The sequence below is a fragment of the Stegodyphus dumicola genome, chromosome 1, assembly GCF_044657685.1.
Source record: "Stegodyphus dumicola isolate Sdum_Otavi_A_Nest chromosome 1, ASM4465768v1".
NCBI classification, from domain to species: Eukaryota; Metazoa; Arthropoda; class Arachnida; order Araneae; family Eresidae; genus Stegodyphus; species Stegodyphus dumicola.
The window spans coordinates 209,513,038-209,533,717 of NC_140768.1; the positions used below are offsets into that span (position 1 = coordinate 209,513,038).

The 20,680-nt window shown below is 32.8% G+C and overlaps 1 protein-coding gene across 4 annotated transcripts in view; it reads left to right on the plus strand.

The window, feature by feature from the left end:
• LOC118203292 (lysosomal alpha-mannosidase-like) overlaps positions 1-20,680 on the plus strand; it is a 261,846-nt gene that overhangs the window by 95,877 nt on the left and 145,289 nt on the right. For all 4 annotated transcript variants that reach the window (XM_085825125.1, XM_085825130.1, XM_085825133.1 and 1 more), the window contains one exon: positions 8,424-8,566. In XM_085825125.1, coding sequence (XP_085681251.1) covers positions 8,456-8,566 — 111 coding nt within the window. In that variant the 5' untranslated portion in view covers positions 8,424-8,455. The remainder of the gene's footprint in view (positions 1-8,423; positions 8,567-20,680) is intronic.

A 20,680-nucleotide genomic window follows, 5' to 3' on the forward strand; every position in this document is an offset into this window, starting at 1 on the left:
TAGCGTCACTCTGGCGTTAGATTCATTTAACAGCGTTGCATCTCATAAATTTTATAACTGAGAATGCGCTTAAGCTATATCACCTGAAGAATTATCTAATCGTCGCCACATGTTCTCTTCAACTACTATAATAAATCTAAAATGGTGTATAAAAGAAATTAGACAAATAAAAAGGAAACAATTGTTGTTGCGAAGTTTAGTTTCTTTAGATTGGCAACAAATCCACTATTCTGCTAAGTTTCAAATGTAAACAAATATGGTTCCTATGGTAAAAAAGTTAGGCTTAGCCGCACTTAAACAACTTTTAAATTGTTGATAATTTTACAAATATTGCATGCAGATTAACTAAAGTTATGAAAACCTTAACCGGAAGATAAGAACAACAAAATTAAATCATTTTTAACCCCCCCCCAAAAAAATGCACAATTTACCAACATATTATAAGAATGAAAAGAACTGAACTCACGAAGCCGAGTAACAGAGTGGGTATATGTATATATATATTTATTTACTTTTGGTGCCGCCGATTGCCACCAAAAAGGAAGGTGCACAACTAAATCCTATAGCTGTTCTATATACAAAATTTCAACGTTCTAAGTATACTCGTTTTTGAGTTATGGGAGACATATACGTACATACGTACATACATATATACCTACAGACGCCAGGAAAATATCTCTTCTGAACCCATTTTAAATAAGTTTTATAAATTTTTTGGGGGAAAAGAGTCCTTTATTCTGTTAATACATACAGATGTTATGCAAAATCATCGTTAAATTACACTTGATAGGTCAAAAGCAATATTAGAAAGTATTTAAAAGGAGCATATCTTTAGAATTTCCGATACACAGTCTCGCACGCTGGAGATAAAATTTTTTCGTACAGCGTTGGCATCGCTTTGAAATCATTGAATTTTCTAATCAAAAATTCGTTTAAGTTTTACAAAATATGAAGTAGATAATAATAAAACAAAATCCGAACTCCTAATCTGGGCTTCCAGATGCCCATATTCGAGTGAAGGACTATATTATTCAAAATTTGATGTCTCTAGGTACTGTTGAATTTCACGAAACATATATACATTCATGCATATTCTTCATTATTAAATTTCTTTAAATAAATATAATGCAGGGCTCTAATATTTGGTGGCTGGCAACAATTTTAAAAGTGAAACGCCGTTTTATAATGGACGACACAAAATGTCAAAACGAATTACTATCCCTTCTGTACAAATTGCCCGTTTCGTTAATAAATATCTGTTGAAATTCTATGGTAATCGGAAAACATAGGCTGGTGTTAATAGATGATGATTTAAAATGCCAACAACGTTACAACAGTTGATGCTTTAAATCTGAATATTTTACTTCTTTGTTACGTTATTAGTCTTTAAACATAAACTCCTTTTTAATTTTAGACTTGAAATCTCTTTGTATTACATTTAGAAACTTTGTCTCATGTTTTTATTTTATAATGAATCCATAATTCTTCTTTTCTATAAAATCTAAAATCCTTACTTTTTTTTTTATTTTTTTATTTAGTTTTCCCTTCATTCATACGTTTATTGCATGACTGGGAATCATTTTCTGTTTTGAGAAAGACAAATGAGTATTTTAATATTAACAATAAGTACATATATGACGTTTCTAAATCTTACGTATTATTCTTCTTATAAAACAAAGCTTTTCTACTCAATCAAATGTTTATGCCCGCCCCCCCTTCTAATTGTAGATATACGTTTCTCGTTTTAGCTCTTAGGGATATTGAACCATGTATAATGAGATTTGGGAAATGTTACTTCAGGTCAAAATTAGCCTTTTGTAAATATTTGGAGCTGATCCAACTTTAAACACATTTTCTGATTGCAGTTTTTATATAACGTCATATTTCGCGTCACTGAATGTGTGTGATGACTATAATGTGGCTTTTGCAGATACGGTCATTCAAAGATATAAAGTTTTGATAGATGAAACTATAAACTGCTAATCTCCGTAAGTAAATTTCAATATTCTTTCATTTTATTTAAGAAATGTTCCATGCGATGCGTACTTGTTATTTTCCTTTAATGTTAGAGAAAGAAGTTTATAAACTTTATTAAAGTTTATAAACTTCTTTCTCTAACATTAAAGGCGGGAGATATACCTTTAAATAAGTTTATAAACTTTATTTAAAGGTATTTCTCCCGCCTTCCTAGCGTGCCTTCGTGATGTAGTGGTTCTGCACGCTGGGCCGGTATTCCAGAGGTCCGTGATTCGATTCCCGGCCAAGGTGTTTGCTAATTTTTCATCTCGCCTGCTTCCAAAAAGTACCTAATACCAAAAAATACCTAAATACCTACAACTTGATTGAGCTGTTTTGACTGGCAGTCTACAAAGTCTGGATAATTTTCTTTTTTAAAATAACTAATTGTTATTGAACACTGGTGTATTTTCATTTCTAATGAAATTCATTTTCTTCAATGATTAAAATTATTTTACAGCAAAGAATTAAAAACCTGAAAAACTACATTTTGAAGACACTAATTTAATATATAACATATATTCCTTTGCTTGTCAACATTTCACAGTATTTTGCTGCGAATAATGCTATGTATGTATACTGGGTGTATCAGTTCAGTGGTGACAAACTTTCAGGTGAGATAGAGTACACCTAGACAATGGGAAATCACATAGGAATGCATGGTCGGAAGCCCTTTCCTGGCGCGGTAGTGACGACTCAGAAGTCAAGAAAGGACACGAAGGGGATGAGAAATCATATTTATTATTCGAAGTACAACAAAAACAACATAAAATGACAACGATCATCATCAAAGAAGATGTTCGAAATTACGACCCGGACCGTCATTCAGGAACCGTGCGTCATTCATCTTCCATTCGTGATGCAGATCTTCCATGCGCCAAAGAAGTGAGACCTGCATCATGGTCCGGATCGTAATTTCGAATACCTTTTTTAATGATGATCATTATTTTTTTTTTCTTCTTATTTGTAGGTTTCTGCTGTACTAAACATAATAAAACATGTTTTGTCTTATAGAGACATTAGGTTTGATTTGGAAGCAGGAGAGATGAAAAATGTGCAAACCGCCTTCGCCGGGAATCGGACCACGAGCCTCTGAAATACCGGCTCAGCGTGCAGACCACTACACACCACGAAGGCAAGCCAATACGGTGGAAGAATAACTTATAGTCTGACTGTTTGTGTTCTTCCTTTTTTGCGTTTTGGGTCGTCACTACCGCGCCAGGAAAGCGTTTCTGACCACTGCTATGTGATTTCCCATCGTCTAGGTGTGCACTATTTTTTCTGAAAGTTTGTCACCGCTGCACTGATACACCCTGTACAAAAGCTAATCTCACTAAAGTTAAGTATGTGAAAACTTCAGATTTTTCATTGCATTTCTGGAATGTAATTAATTTAAATTTCAGAGGTGAAATTCAGAAATTTTATGAAATCTGCTGAAACTTTTCAAGAACTGCTGTAAAGAAACTGAAAAACAATTTTCAGTGATGAAATTATTATTATGTTTATAACACAGACCTTAGATGAGGAATTTTTAGCCCAAACGGGTATTAGGCCCAAAGGGCTATTAGTCTCAAAACGGCATTTTGCGCCATTTCACTTTCTGCGTTGGTTCACTTTTCAAATTTTTGCCACCAAATATTATCGTTATGTATTATATTTAAAGAAACTAAATAATGAAGAATACTCATGAATGCATGAATGTTTCTCGCATTGTGAAAAAAGAGAAGCCATCACATTTTGAACAGCGTATCCTCCAACCGAACATGGGCACTTGAAAGCCCAAATTTGGAATTTCGAATTTGTTTTATTATCTATTTCAAGTTTTGCAAAATTTTAATGAAATTTTCATTAACAAACTTAATGATTTCAAAGTGAGCAATAGTAACACTGTACAGGGAAAAAAAAAAAAAAAAATTATCTCTAGCGCGCGAGACTGTGTATCGGAAATTCTAACATTTTTATCTCCAGCGAACGACTCTGTATCGGAAATTCTCAAGATATGCTTATTTTAAAATTATTTTCCGATATTGCTGTTGAACTGAATTTGATGGTTTAAGTGCGAAGAACAAGATATTGTGCGTACGGGTTCGTTATGAAATAAATGCACAAGTCCGATGAAAAATGAATAAAAATTTATTATTATTACAACAAAAATGCTTAAATTTTCTCAAATTATCATGCAGTATTACAATATCTCACAGTAGTTATCTTTTAACTACTCAAATGCACAATAGAACGTAATTCAAAACAGCTAAAGAACGCTAATCCGCGAATTCGCTATAATCAACAACAGCAGTTTTCTAAACAACAAACTAAGCAACTACTAGCAAAGTGAGATGTTTTCCTCCTTTTATAACATTTTAAAATCACGCGCTAGAATTTTCCAGTACTTTCTCGAAATGAAAAAAAAGTTATTTATTTATTTAATGCACGCGCTCTTGTATTTTCAATTTTCCGGCTTAGCTTTCTTTTAATATTCGTCACGCGCTGCACTGCGCGAGAAATAAAACCATTTAATTTATAATTGAACTAACATTAGCTTTTTAAATACCAAATTCGTAACAATATTTAGTAAGTAAAGGTAACACGCAAAATGTTAAGAAAACGCCCGTTTGGACGTAATTTAAAATCTGAGACCTTTCCGATTTTAATTTTTTTAATATTTATTTATTATTTTTAAAATTAAAGTTATGTTAGTATCCATTCATATGTGCTTTCTAATCTGCTAATCTCTGGATTTTCAAGAGGTAAAATAAGTAAAAACAGTGAGAAAACACGCTAGTAAGTTTGGCATTTTGTTCTATATAATTTGGCTTAGAAGCTATTGAAATAAAAACACTTCCTTTTTCCCCCTCCTTCCTCTCTTTCTCTTTCAGTTACACTAGATAGCAGTTGAACACTCAATAACAACAGATAATTTGATTGCTGCTTTGTAGAACTGTATCTGACTGATGATGTTCCATTCATTGCTCGTTTTTATCCAACTGCACAAGTTTTGTACGCAATCACATTATCTATTTTTGATAACTCTGAATTTTTAATGTAATAGAACATTTTTCGTATAGCAGTATAAATAAATAGGTCATCAACTACATTTTTCATTTTTATTTTTGGATATTTATTTGCGATACTTGCTGCAAAACTAGATAGATTGTATCTGTTTGGATTGAATATGATTGAACTTAATTTCAAAGTATAAAACATACATGAAGAAATTAGGCGTACGTTTCTATCTACAGTTGCATTTAGTCTACACTGTTAACATTGAAAATATTGTTACGAATTTGGCATTTAAATAGTTAATGTTAGGAGAGTTATAAATTAAATTGTTTGTTCCTTGTGCAATGCAGCGCGTGACGAATATTATGAGAAAGCTAAGCCGAAAAAATTAAAAATACAAGAGCACGTGCATTTAACGTTTAATAAATAAATAAATATCTCTTTTTGATTTCGAGAAAGTACTAGAAAATTCTCGCGCGCGATTTGAAAATCTTATAAAAAGAAGGAAAACCTCTTAATTCAGTCAGTCTATTTTAGTTAGCTTGTTGTTGTTTTAAGAGTTTGTTTACAAAACTGCTCTTGTTGATTATAGCGAATTCGCGGATTAGCTTTCTTTAGCTGTTTTGAATTAACTTCTGTTGAACGTTTGAGTAGTTAAGATAACTACTGTGAGATATTGTAATAATGAAAGAATATATGAGGAAATTTTTTTGTTGTAATAGTAATAAATTTTGTCCATTTTTCATCGACTTGTGCATTCAATTCAAACGAACCCGTACGCACACAACAATATGAAAACAAAACACCGGAATATTTACTAAATTACTTACTTGAAGAATCTGAAAATAATCGGAATAATAATTTGTAAAGAAAATTTTGTAACAAAATTAGGAAAAAGTTTGTGAATAACACATGAAAGAAGTGAATAATAGAACTGACTACTGTTCTATACCAGGGATTCCCCCTTGGGGAAATTTTCATAAATTTAGAGGGGGGATTCGATGAGCCTCTTATTTGCATGTTAAGTATTTAGTTTTGATTTATAAATATAAATAACTCCATCAGTTTAAGTTTTGGTATTTATCAGCATTTTATACACGTTTTGTTGCTTAATTTATGAAAGAAGTTAAAAAATCATCTTAAAAACATATAAGATAGTTCAGTAACACATTTAAGAAGTTAGATAAACATACATATTTATTTTCTAAGTTTTGAAAATGGGGGGGGGGGTGATTTTCTAGCAATGGTGAAAATGGTGCATGGTGCAAAAAGGTTAAAAACCCTTATTCTATAAGTGGGTTTTTTTTTCCCCAGTAGCAGATTTTGAACAGTTATATTGTAACACAGTCCGTTAATTTATGTCCAGATGTGGCAGTCTCTTTATCACGGAGGAACCTAATAGGTGGGCCACCATCGCCTCCTATGAAAGGGACGGACAGTTACAACCGTGCTTTCTCCGAGATTCGAACCCAGGCCCTTCGGTATCGCAGTCAGGCTTCCTAACCACTACACCGTCCGGGCGGTATGAAATGAATGTATTATGTCTGCATAATACATTTATGGTGAATACATAAATGTATTATGTAATGAATTTATACGTTTTTATTCATAATAGAATAACGTTTCTTTTTTCATGCTAAAGCATTTTATTCTTCTTATTTGAAATCCAAAATGGCCTCCTGACATCCTTATTCCCATTTGTATTGAAAATAGTAGATTTCAAATCATATGCCTTAACTCACCCATCTATAACTACGTTCGTCAGAAATGCAGTTTTCTCATGGCAAGTACTATCTTTTATGTGGCAATCATGCAATAACAGGAAGAGCTGTTTGTGTTGTTGCAAGATTATTGCAACATGTAAAGCTGTTTGTGTTGTTGCATGATTATTGTTGCTTGTAAGAATGCATCCGACTCCATTTAAAGCTTAGGTTATGCTCCTGGATTACAAAACATTAAAAGAAACAGGGTAGTATAGTGAACATAGTGAATGAGGATGAAGTGATGACGTGACTAGGCATAAACTAGATTTATTGACAGAGTTAAAGCAACAATAATCAGCGTAATATTTATAAACAATCAACAATCATTGAGTAATATTTATAAATATTACTGAATTTTGTTGCTTTAACTCCTCTAATAATCCTTATTTTAACTTTTAACTATAATAAACCAGATTTACTTTACTTTTCCTTTACATTTTATATTAATTTAAATAACATAATATCTATCTTACATTTTTGCAATCGGAGGTCTTGGTCCTTCTGAAATACTTGATTTTTAACAATGAACGGGCTTAGTATCATTATGTTTCTTTTTTGTTCACAAAGCCTTTCGTCAGCTGAAATTGTGACTTTAGTTTGACAGTAGCGTTAATTTGTCAGTATTAACTTCAAGAGCTAAATCTTTAGATTATATCTGTTTCCATTTTCAAGAAAATCTAACAGGTGATTCTACAATGAATTTCGTTTTACAATCGAGTTTCGATCTGGTATATACGGTGACTCAAAAAAAAAAAAAAAATATTAGAGCATAAGAAGCTTTCAAATGTTTAGTTATAAAAATACAGCCACTATTCCAAAACTAAATATTTTTCGTTGCTTTTTCTCTCTAAAAACTACGCTAAAACTATTATAAGGAATAATATTATATAATACTAATTAATTAATGAGATAATTTAAATACCTTGCCTTTAAATACGAAACTAAGGTAAAAAAGTATTAAAGCATTGCAGTATAAATGTTATGAAGAGCCAGGTCTAGCAGGCTTTTCTTATAAAACATCTGGAAGAAGTTTTTTAAACTTGGAAAATTTTAGATTCTGGTTTGTTAACCATGGATCGAAGAATTTGAAATTTCTTTAGATAAAAGCAAACTTGCAATTTTTCATTGGGATCGGGAAGTATCTGAAAAGAAAACAGCCGAAGTGTTGAATTTAAGACACAAATCCATTGTTTAATTTAATTTTGAAACACTTTAAAACAAATCTGGTTGGAAAAAAAAAAAAAAAAAAAAAACCATGGACAAGGCATCCAAGAAGATTCACGGAAAGCGAAAGAAAGTGAACGATTAGAAATGTGATTTATAATTCTAAAACAAATGAAGTCAGATTGAATTTAAATAGTCAACGTATATTTAGCATATAATAGATTTATACGCCCAGAAATAAACATTAATTTTTGAAAAAACGTGCATAGCTGCTTTGGGTGTTGGAGAAAAAAGAAAAAGTTCAAAGTCCTTTTGTTTTAATAGCGATAACCATGACTACGAACAAACCGTTGTTGCGTGCCACTTCATTTTATTTTTTTATCCCAAATTCAACCTTGAATATGTATATATATGTATGTGTGTGTGCTACTTTAAGAGCAATGCAGGAAAAAAATTAAATTAAATATCTGTTCATTTCAGGTGCTGAAAATCATATAAAAGACCGAAGTTTTATGATACAGTATCCATACATGGCAATAACAACAAGGTTACAAATTTTTGCAATCTTTGGCTTATTACTAACTGTACTTCAATGCGTTTCTTCGTCTACTTGTGGATATGAGGTAAGATATTTCTAGTGCAAAATAAATTTTCTGTTTGCTTTTTTGATTACAGGGCATATAATGAAAATATTTAATTAAAATGCTAAGAAATTCTTCCATACCTTTCACTGTGACATGTTTGACACATACTAATCCAACACTCCGAAGGCCCCGAATTTGAATCTGATCAAGTATATATTCTTACGATACCTCTCTTCAAAGTTCTTCTTTGCATTTGATCCATTAAAATGGTAAATGCTAATAATACATCACCAATGTATTATAGTCGGCAAGGCTTTGGTTGTGGACTTTTTCCCATTTTGTTCTTTAGGTAAGACAGAATATAAAGAATTAAGATATGTCTCCTCTGCTGCAAGATTTTCCTTTTGCGATGCAATGAATAGTACATAGTGCTGCATGCGTACGGGCTCGTAGTAGATTGAATGCACACACGTCCGATCATAGGTTGATAAAATTTATTTTATTAACAGAAACACTTCCAATATCACAAAGTACAATCAGTAGTTAAACTTTAAATTACTAAGACCGTTAAACACAACGTAATGCAAAACGCATCTGAAGAGAAAACTAACTCGAATTATCTCAGTTCATGCGGAACTAACAACTTGCAACGGCAATAACTAAGAAACTGAGAGCAGAAGCACTCTCCTCGGCCTTAAATAGTTTTCAACCGGCCGCCAAAGATATTTCTAGTACTTTCCGCTTCTCAAAATTACTGGAAAGCAGTACGAGGGTGGAAATACGGTTATAGCTAACACAGTGGTGAATTACATTTATTCAGTTTCAGTACGGTAATATAAGAACCAGACAAAAATGTCGCCAAATGGTTGCCAAATTTTGCTACTTTTGGCGATTTCTCGCCAAATTACCGAGATACCCGTTTACTCAATGTTAAATGCACTTGCCGTAACAGTAGATTTAGCAAACTGAAATTCCCTAATCCAGATAAGGTATATGAGATTTTCCTGCAAAACTTCACTCCAAAGTTATTTTTCTGTGCGAAATTAAATACTTGCGCGAGTAGTTTCTTGACGAAAAGAGTTAATGGTTTTTGATGTAGAACAAATGCAAATAACCTTTGTTATATGACAATAAGCTTCGTTTTTCTAGTGCTACCAATTGTATCTATTTTTTCATTTATACTTTATACCGATTTCATTTATACTTTATACCGATTTATACCGATAATTTATGAGTTACGTTATCAATGGATTACGTACTTTGATGACGTAACATAAACAACTATATAGTATATTAAGAATTAAATAATTGTATATTGTAGTTTATAGGCTTCGCACTCTTTGCTTAAAATTTGACTTAAAAAGAAGGCAAAGCTTTTATCATTTTAAATAAAAAGACGAAAAAAATAGTAAAAATTTTTATACTCTTTAATATTAAGAAAAAGAAACATATGAAATTTATAAATAAAATTTAGAACTAGAGATTTGGTTCCATATTAGCTTCCTAAACACTGCCAAGTAAATAGTAATAATCAATCAATAATTATAAGACATTTATAGAGACATATTTCTCACGAGATAAACTTCTTGATTAATAAAGAATCATGAAAGAAGAATAAAACCCGAGAGAAATTTAGTCTTTGTGGCGGAAATCTATGTGACTGTAATCACCTTCCACAATAAATCAAGAAACATGTGATATAATGATGATATCGCTGAAGTTTATTACATAGAATTTTAAGAAAATTTTACATCTGTTTTCCGGTGTTCTTAACTTCATAGACCTCTTCAAGGGCATCAGTTAGGTTTAGTTACTGATAGTTTAAATTTATACTATACTGCAACTTCTGGAACTAACTTCTGATATCATTCATATGATGTAGCTTTGGACTAGAGCTTCCTATAGCTGGAATAAGAAGTTCGCGTTGATATTTGATTTTGCTTAGTAATTTAACTTAAAAAAGTAGTAATTTAACTTAAAGATAAATACAAAATAATGTGATACAAGAGGACAGGTAATGCAAAATGATTTGTTGCGAAATATTAAAAAACTGCGAAGTTTTTTTACTTACTTTTCTATTAATTGTAAAACATTTTTATATTAAACATCTTTCATATTAATATATTAAATAGATAAACAGTTTCCCCTTGCATTGTTTCTTTGTGATTTTTTTGCCTGGGCGTTTCCGGTGCATTATCAGTTTCTGTTCATGAAATGGAAGGTTATTATAGTACGGTTGGAGGGAAGGAGTTTCCAAAGTTACAACTTTCAAAAAGAACTTTATGATTACTTTTATCATGACGAAAGTATAAACTCTCTGTAATAAAGAACCATCTAATCTATTTCAGCCGCGAAGAGTCACAAATACAGATTTCATAGATTAAGGAGAGACTGTTGGCAAGAAGTAGGAAGTGATTGTAACAGATACCCCCTGCAACCTCATTAACAACATTCACTCTGGATTTTACTAATAATAAATATTAACAATAACAGGATTTCAAATCAGTTTTACCAAGAGAAATTTAAATTAATTGAATGTAATCTGCTTTATTAATCTGCTAAATAATAATGCAGCTTGGACTAGCACCGTAAACATAAACCCCTTATTGTGCAATCAATAAATTTTCCTGGGCGTAGAACACAATCAAAAATAGAAATGAATTAAAAAAAACAAGAGAACATGAAAAAGGTTCGGAAAAAAGGCTGTGACGTTGGTAAGAAGTCATTTGCCCTCAGGCCCACCAGCGGCCGAGCGGTAAAGTCGCTAACACTGGTAGTTCGGTCCGAGCTTCGAATCCCGCGAACGGGCTGGCTGCATGGGCGTTTTCGTGGTTTTCCCCATGTGTAACGTGTATACGAGCCAGTTTCCCTTAGAAAGTCCTCCACGAAGGCATCCCTCCTCTTAGGCAGATAGCCCTCGAGGCTTTGCCATAATTACACACACACACACATTTGCCCTCAACATGCCTTATACGTATCTAATTTTCAGCATAGTAATGTACACTGTTCATCTATAAAGTTTCGGAATAATTTTCTTAAAGAAGTTCAGCAAACTTTCCAAATGATAATTCACAGCTTTTATAATTATTACAGTGGCAATCAGTTACGAATCAGAACACTGAAGATGTTCGACAATTGCTGCTAAAAATCTTTACCGGTCTCCTCAAATGATAGCGTATGAAGCTTAACCAAGATTACTGTACTACAAGGTTTGTGCTTGTATGACATCACTGACTCACTAATCTGCTAAAAACAACTTCAAATATTCCGTATTCTTTTTATGTCTTTGTTTCTCCCACTTCTGTAAGTGAGTAACATCAGCACTGGAACCTTGTTAGTTTTCTAACCTTGAACTTAACGTCAATAAAAGGTTGCTTGGAAACTCTTCGTGGTAGATCTTGGGGATGGGCAAGGGTCTCGTCTTGTCCCTCAAACATTTCTTGCAGAATTAATACTAGAAGGTCGAATACATGTCAAGATTTGATCCAAACGGCAAATATTAATCTTGAATTTTTTTCAAACTATGGAAATGAAGGTTGGTGTTTTGCTTCATTAAGATTAAGGTGTTTTGCTTCATTTGCTTCAATTAAGACAAAACGATAATAATTTTCTTAGGTTTAGAAAGTTTACTAGAGATACAAAAAGGAAATTTTGCCTCATTGTTTTAATAATTTTGAATAGATTTAGAAAATCTTTTCCAGAGATTTAAACAGTATTACTAAAAATGAGTTATATGAAAAAACCAAGCAGCTACATGAACGCGCCAAACGTTGTATAGACTTACAATGTTTGTATTTTGAGGCTTAAAAGTAAAAATATTGTCTTCTTCGAAGTTCGATTTTGTAGAAAAAAAACGGATTCTGAAACTTTATAGATGCACTATGCACTATATATGTATATATTTTTCACAAATATTTTGCTTGTAAATCACTTAAGTGTTTTGCACAAGCGTAATATGCACCTAGTTTATTAGGACTATATTTCTGCTAACTGAAAGAAATTACCATCCGCTTTTCGTATTCACTCATTTTAGCTGCTTCATGCTGTTGTTGCCACATCCAAGGTCAGTAGACAAACAAGGTTAGCTTCTTCCCAACGCTGACGTCACTTGGGTCACTGATACCTTGCTTACAGAAGTGGGAGAAACTAGAACACAAAGGGAATAGAGAAAAACTTAGTGACGTTACACAAGAACAAACTTTGTAGTATAGTAACCTTGGCAATATGTTTCTGCATATCAGGAGGATTAAAATTGTCCTCCCCTGTTCACCGTTGTTCTGGAAGTTCTGCTAACATGCGCTTTAAATGATATAATATTTGCCAGGAGACAGAACAGCGGCGAACGCCACAAAACTAGACATAAGGATTTAAATTTCCCTTCGATCGTATTTCTGAAATGTGCAAAAATGTCAAGTTAAGGATTTTCATAATAAAATTATATAACAACGGTAGGAAACTTCAAAAGATATTTATTCGAATTTTACTTATAATGACTAGAATTAGTCCCTACTAGGAATGAAAAACCTGAAATATTATGTACGAAGTTCCTGAAAATTCTTCAAGTCTTCTTTGCTACTTCATCTCACAAGCATTTCGTAGAATGACACTTATCCCTTACACATACTGAATAAACGAAGGAGAGAAATAAGTTAACTGTTAAATACGTCAGCCTCTTCTTTGCATAAAATATAATTTCAAAATGACTTATCAGCAAAATTTTCAAAAATTTTAAGGATTTTCAGACCTTTAATGTCTCCTTGTACAAAAACACATAAACAAAAGAACACATTAAATGCTTCAGAAAATAGGGGATTTTAGCACTAGTAATTAATGAATCTAGACACTCTCACAATAGTATTTCTAGTTAATTATAGTTCTAAAAAAACATAACTATCAAAGAAAGAACGCAATATATCAAGAGTAACATTCTCAAAAGGTCAATCTGGATATAACGTGGTTAGCGAAGGTTGTCTAGTGAAGGTTGTTCAAATCCATCGTTATGGGTTTGAATTCCGGTTAAGGCTGGCTTTTTGTGCAGTATCCTCTTCCCCTATAGGTTCACCAACGGCCGAGTGATAAAATCGCTAAACATCGATAGCTCCGATCTCGGTTCGATTTCGGGAGAACTAGTTTAGCTGCATGGGTGTTTTCGTGATTTGTCCCATACGTAAGGTGTATACGAGTCAGGTTTCTTTATAAAGTCCTCCACGAAGGCATACCTTCCTTAGACAGAAAGTCCTATTGTGCTTTGTCATAATCAACTAAACCAAACCAAACCTCTTCCTCCACAGCGAGTACAATATCGATTGCCTTTTGTTACAGTCCTAGCAAAGCTATTCCAATTAGATGGATAAATGATTAATGAGATTTCTTATAATTTTCAATGATTGCTTAATCAACAATGGTCCGGCCATTCTAGGATAGACGGAAAATTTTCTCATAAAGGGTCAGTGAAAATATCATAATTTGAGTAGGAATCTCCTTGTGTAACTAAACTGACATATGTGTTTTCGCTGATAAATCTGTAAATGCTGCAGTGATTATTATCGAATATCATATCGATACCGGTCAAATATATTACTTTTTATTACTTTTTAGTGGTAAAATCGTTGAACACCGATAGCTCCAACCTGGGTTCGATTTCGGGAGAACTAGTTTAGCTGCTAGGGTGTTTTCGTGATTTGTCCCATACGTAACGTGTATACGAGTCAGTTTTCTTTATAAAGTCTACTTTATAAAGAAACTAAAGCAGTGCAAGAAAAAGTAACTTTTCATGAGATCAAAAAAAAAAAAAAAAAAAGGATTACTTTTATACGCATGCTCAAAAACAGAATAAAACTAAATCGCACATGAAATTCTTTTCACGTTCGCACCCGTTCTCCACTTACCTGATATATATGTAGTTTTACAAGGGGCAGGTAAATTTTATTTTCTATTAAATGACGCCTTAAATTTATAACAATAGACATGTTTAGGCTACGACATTTTGAGATAGCAGCGACAATAACATAATTTATTATTTTCAACAACAATAGTAAGTGTTTTCTTTCTTTTAATAGACAACAATGCCCACTGTTAACTGATACCTTGAGATTGAAGGAACCAACGAATGGACTGATAAACTGTTAATCGGTTTCATTCCTATCAAACATTGTGGGCCACTTATTAGAAGACATTTAACTGTCTTTTCCTCTTTATGGTATCATCAAATGAGCTGTAAGGTGAATTAAAGGTTCCACGGTCTTTCGGCCTTTGTTACAAAAGAAAATCTTAAAGAACAGTATAAACAACACATAAGTCACTCACTGAAACTAATAATGGAATATATTAAAATTTCTTCTCTACTTATTTTTATAAAACTATTATTTTCCATCAAGATTTGTTACAAAATATTATATATACATATATATAAATTTAAGAAATGCAGTTTTTTCAAGTAAGGTAAAGTACAGTATAAAGTACATTAAAGGGGGAAATTAAGGTAACAACAATTAAAGGTGCTTAATATTAATTTATTAAATGAAGTCCAATGAAAAGTAATTGTTTGGTAGCTCAAAGTAAACGTTATCACTTACTCCAATGAGAAATACCCAAATTGTTTAGCTTTTTTTTTAGCTCATCTTCAAAGCAGTGCAAGATGTTCTTCAAACTGTATTTTCAAAGTCTGTTTGAGTAGTAAAACGATACAGTTTTCGCATAAGGAAATGGAAACATGCCATTGAGAAGAAATTTGGCGATTTGAAATAAACAGCATGAGAGTAGAAGACTTGAAACAAAACAGACGTTGACACAGGCCTGTAAAGATCTAAAAGTAGATACAAGTGTAGTGATAGGAACCTAAAAACCATTTAAAAACTGTGTTATATATGCAGACAGTCAGATGAGGGCTGAAACCTGCCACAAAAGACTTTCAAGATCGTTATTCGGCTGAAAAAAAAAAAAAATGACTAATGATATCAGGACAGATTGCGAAGGATTTCGCTGCAGCTACAAAAACTTGACTATACAGATATACCCTGAATGCCAGACTGCATGAAAGAGGGCTGCATGCAAGGAAGCCCAAGACTAATGTTCCTCTAACTCGGGCTACGAAGAGCTCCTTGTTGTAGTGGTGTAGCAAACGTTGTGAGTGGTGTACCACGGGCTGGAGCCACGATCTTTTTACTAATTCTCACTACCTGTGCAACTCTAAATGCTGAGCTATAGAGATGAGGTTCTTGATATTTATGTAGAGATATTTAAAGGTACATTCGATCTTAACGCTTAGTAAACAATGATGCTTGTTACCATCACGCTGCACTACTGACGGATAAGTCGCAAGGTATTTTCTCCTTTCTTAACACTCGCCTTCGGGTAAGCAGGTATAGATAACAATTTGGAAAGCGCGTCCGACTAACAACTAGAAGATACAGATTTCGAATCCTGCCGAGGACATTGTATATTTTTTTATGTTTCTTGTTTCGATGAACCTAATAGACTCGACAGTACAATCCAGTGGATGGAGACTCTACAAAGTAGCCCACATATTCTTGGAATTAAAGTTCCACAGAAACTTTTATGGAACACAGTAGAATGCCGACCTGCATCACCATAGCTTCCGCCTGGTACGCTCAAGAGGCTATTCATCATAAACGCATTTTGTTACTCCAGGAACTCTTGGAGAATTTAATACACAGCATAAAATATCGCTGTATAGTTTGCTTTTCGGTCGGAAATGACTCCACTTTTATATGTATCGCTAAAACTTTGTAACACCACCTTTTCCTTATACCATTTTATATCCCATTTCCTGTGCTCATATTTAATTTTTTTTTTCAGAAATTTTTCAGATATTTATTTTTTTTCACTTCTGCATTTCGGAGTTACGTCAGGGCTTCAAAACAAAGGTTTTGCACACGTTCTAGTTTGTTACTGCAAATTATTCACGCTACATGAGTTTTTATAGTTATTCCTTTAATGTTTCTCCTCAGTGCATAATACAATATTGTGCAATTTAGACCTGCCACAATTTCATGCTTCTAAACTCTTGCAGGACAATGTATTTACATAATTTCCTTCTCAAGATCAAGAAATTCTCTAAATTAAAAGTTTTCTAAAACTAAAAATTTCTTTAAGGATAAATTAAGACATTTTTCTATCAATAAAGAAAACATTGAATAAAATAATCAATTAAAATTAATGCTTAACAATTTGATTAACAAACATGATTTCTTGTGTGTCCGATAATTCCAGCCGAAGGCTGGTGCTTAAAAAGATCTAGGAGTTTTGGAAATACAAACTTATTCGAGTACGAGAAGCATCAATATCTTTTTCATCAAACGCTGCATAGTGTAAGAGTTTGTAAAGTCATTAGGTTATTTTGAGTAAGGAGATGCGAAAAATGTGGAATTCCCTCGCCGGGATTCCAACCTTGACCTCTCGAATACGCTCCGAATATGCTAATGTTACACCACGAAGGCATGCTAGAAGGAAGGAAAAAATACTTTATAGGTTTAATATTCAAAATAGCAAGTTTGCGATAGAAAGCATTTTATATTTGCAACTACGCAAAATGTATATCTATTGTTACTGTGCAATATGTATTTCGAAGGCAGTTTCACCAAGCCACAAGAACATTTCTCAATCATATCTACAAGTCAAAAAGATTAACTGCCTGGGAAAAGTCAAGAAAATCAGACAGCTAGCATTGCTAATAAAACAGATGAAATTTAGAGAGTTTGCGCATAGAACCTAAATATTAAAAAAAAAAAAAAAAAAAAAAAAACTTGATAGCCGCGAACTTGGTATTCTGCAGCCAGACATATGAAAGATTTGATTGCAGTAGCAAACTATAAACCATACTGTCTGCAAATGCTGTAACATTTAGAACCAGATGATTATATCTAGCTACACGAACTTGGTAATCGCATGCAAGCAGCATTGCAAAGTTTACTTCCTCTCTAGTATTCAATGAGGAAATGATATTTCGTTTGGAACCATCACAGAGTCGGAATATGGCGATGGAAAACTGCTATGCTCTCGTTAAAGAGACGTGAGATTTACTAAAACTGAACATTTTCCTTACTATTTCACGGATAAAAGGATGTGGTCCTTTTTTATTCTTCAAGAACACTGTGACGAACATGTCACAACTTGTTATATTGCAATTGTGGTTATTTCTTAAATTAAAGACGACTCAGAAAATATCCCATTCCAGGAAGATTAGGCTTCACACCATCTGCACAGTGAGGTACGTCGCTGTTCAAATGGTCAGTTTCTACATCGTTTGATTGCATGGCGAAGACGATATCAAAGTGTGATGATTGAAATTCCAGTTTTTTTTCCCCTCTTAGGATATGTTAAAGAGAATATTTATCGGCTCTCACTGCCAGCAACATTAAATTGGTTCCAGGACAGAATCACAGCTTCTTTGCTGCACATCGATGCAAATATTACAGCACATGTGCGTAGAATTCAAGTGCCACTGGGACACGCGTCATTTGAACAAGCATAGAACATTTATAATATTATGACTAAAATTTAAAAGATTTGTATCCATTTTTATTTACAATATTTGTAAAATATGTCCTTTTGAACCAGAAAAAAGTTTGTAATAAGTCCGTATTATAAAGGTAACATATTAAAACATATATGTTTAAATTAATGTAGCCAACAAACTTAGAAAATGTTTTCGCAAATGAAATAAAAGAAAATAAAAAGATGAAAAGATAATGCAACAATCTTTTCCCTTGGGCTAACTCATGAATCTTTTGGCATCAACTCATCTCCGATTGTCCTACATTTGCATTTCCCTTTCACTGACGGCATAGAAACCAGGCCGGGACATGTTTCCCAATTCAATGAAAATTCCACATCTCACGAAGACCTTATTGGCATTCTTCTACTATACGCACCATGCATGTGTTTAAACATTTTCATCCCTTCAATCTTTATGGTAGTATTCTGCTTTACTGTCTCGGTATAATATCATGGCTATAGCATTTTAAACCGCCAACTCATATGAGGAACTGCGGTACCACGGTGTATACATAAGCTGTTGTAAACGATATTCTATTTATTATGAAGTAGGTTATTTATTAAACTAACATATAATATAAATGAGAACACTGGTTCGATTTCATGGCGCACCTATAGCATTCTTGTTTCTAATTAATGTCCCAATTCATGTCTAAGGTCATATTTGTGTACAGGCGTGTGTATGCTTGTATTGTTAGAGATTAAACCTAACTGATCTTGATGCTTTAGCGGCTTCAAAAGCTTAAAATTTCTGTCGAAACCTCAGTTATAGTATTAGTTATGATCACATAGATTTTATAGCTCCAAAAAGTATGTCTCTGAGCTTATTCTTCATATCTGAATTTTTCACCTCATCTGTTGCCGCAGTTGCAGGCGATATCTATGAATTCCATATTGAGATTAAGAGCTTTCTGAAAGTAGTCTATCTTCAGCTGAAAATTAAGAAATATAACCTTTTTCCTCCCTTAATATATCTGACACGAACACCACATGACTATCTTGTACCGCCTATTCAGTTATACACATTTTTCGCTGCACTACATTTAAACTGATTTCCTGAAATTTCATAGGAAATATATTTCTCATACAATCAATTCAATTCTCATTTTGCTGCGAGGCAAAAATACATAAAATTCAAAACATCTTCATTAAAAATTACAAGAAACAGAAAAGCCTAAAGCACCAAATATTGGTAAAACAGCCAAAAATTCAATCACTTTTAAAACAAAAATTGGACAATTTACCAACATATAAGAATAAAAAACTGAGTTATCGAGCCGGGTAACAGAGTAGGAATATATATATATATATGTCATAATAAAAGCCAATCAAAAGACGGAACACTGTAGATGCGTGATTAGACCCATACTGAGGAAGATTTTGATTGCGTAGTATGCTAGTAATGCTAACTTGGTAATATCTAAAGAACTTGGCAGTTTTAATTCCATTTCTATTTGCAACTGATATTTGTGGCCACAATCACTTGGCACTCTAGTCGTGCCTTTCCACAGAAGATTTACATTTTTGATTTTGTTGAGATAGAAAGCAAGCCAGCGAAATTACATCTTAGCGCAGTGGAGAGCAAAGCTGAAGTGCGTAGTTATGCAAGATGGAAGCATGGCGAAGAGAAAAGTTTTGGTTTACAATTATTACGTCATCAGAGCTACACGGGCCATAGAGTGATCTAGAAATGACGCAATGCAGAGAAGTTATTACGATTTTAGAATAGAGAGAAAGAATTAATGTTTATAGTTATATTATAATTCTGATTCATATAATTTTATCTTACATATATATATATATGTGGTCAAAAACTTTGCGCATTGAGCTGCAAAATTTAAAAAAAGTTAAAAGAAAATTCCTAATTCGTACGCTAAAAAGTTGCTTAGATACTGCGGTTCCGTGAAAATATTAACATAAGTAAAATAAAGTGCAACGAAATGCGTAAAAAAGATTAAACAAACAATATAAACACTTGAAAATTTACAAATAAAATTCAATACTGATTGTAAACAATATGCTGATCAAAGTAAGGCATATTTTAAACATTAGAATTAAAGTGCGACAAAAGACTTAAGCAAAAATACAAAAACAAAGAAGCGGTAAATGGTAGATTAGCCCAATTCGAATCTCATTAAGGCTCTTCAGGAAAAATAATTTTAATGATTTTCGAATCCAGCTAACTCCATATCGCGTTTCGCCGAAACAGACAATTGAAACTGTATACGAAACACTTTTTATAAATTAATTGAAAAAACTTCGCCATAAACTTTAGTCTCAATTCTCTGTTCCAATTTCCCGACGCGTCCGCTTGAAGAAACACATTAAGGTGTAATAATAACTATAGGTAATGAATTAGTAACGCCAGTGTACAAAATAAAATAAATAGAGATTTGCTATTAGTCAAAATATACAAGATTTTATGGGAGGACCTACTAGCTTATACAGTTTAAACTTTAGACCAATAATTATACCAATAATTATATATATATATAATAAAAATAAAAGTCGGAACTAAAGTTAATAAAATTCTGTTCTTTCTATATGAAGGTCTAACCTTTCTTTCCCGGGTAAAAATTACCAAACTGAATAAACGCAAATTAATGAAACTTTCAAAAATGGAATCTATCATAGTAA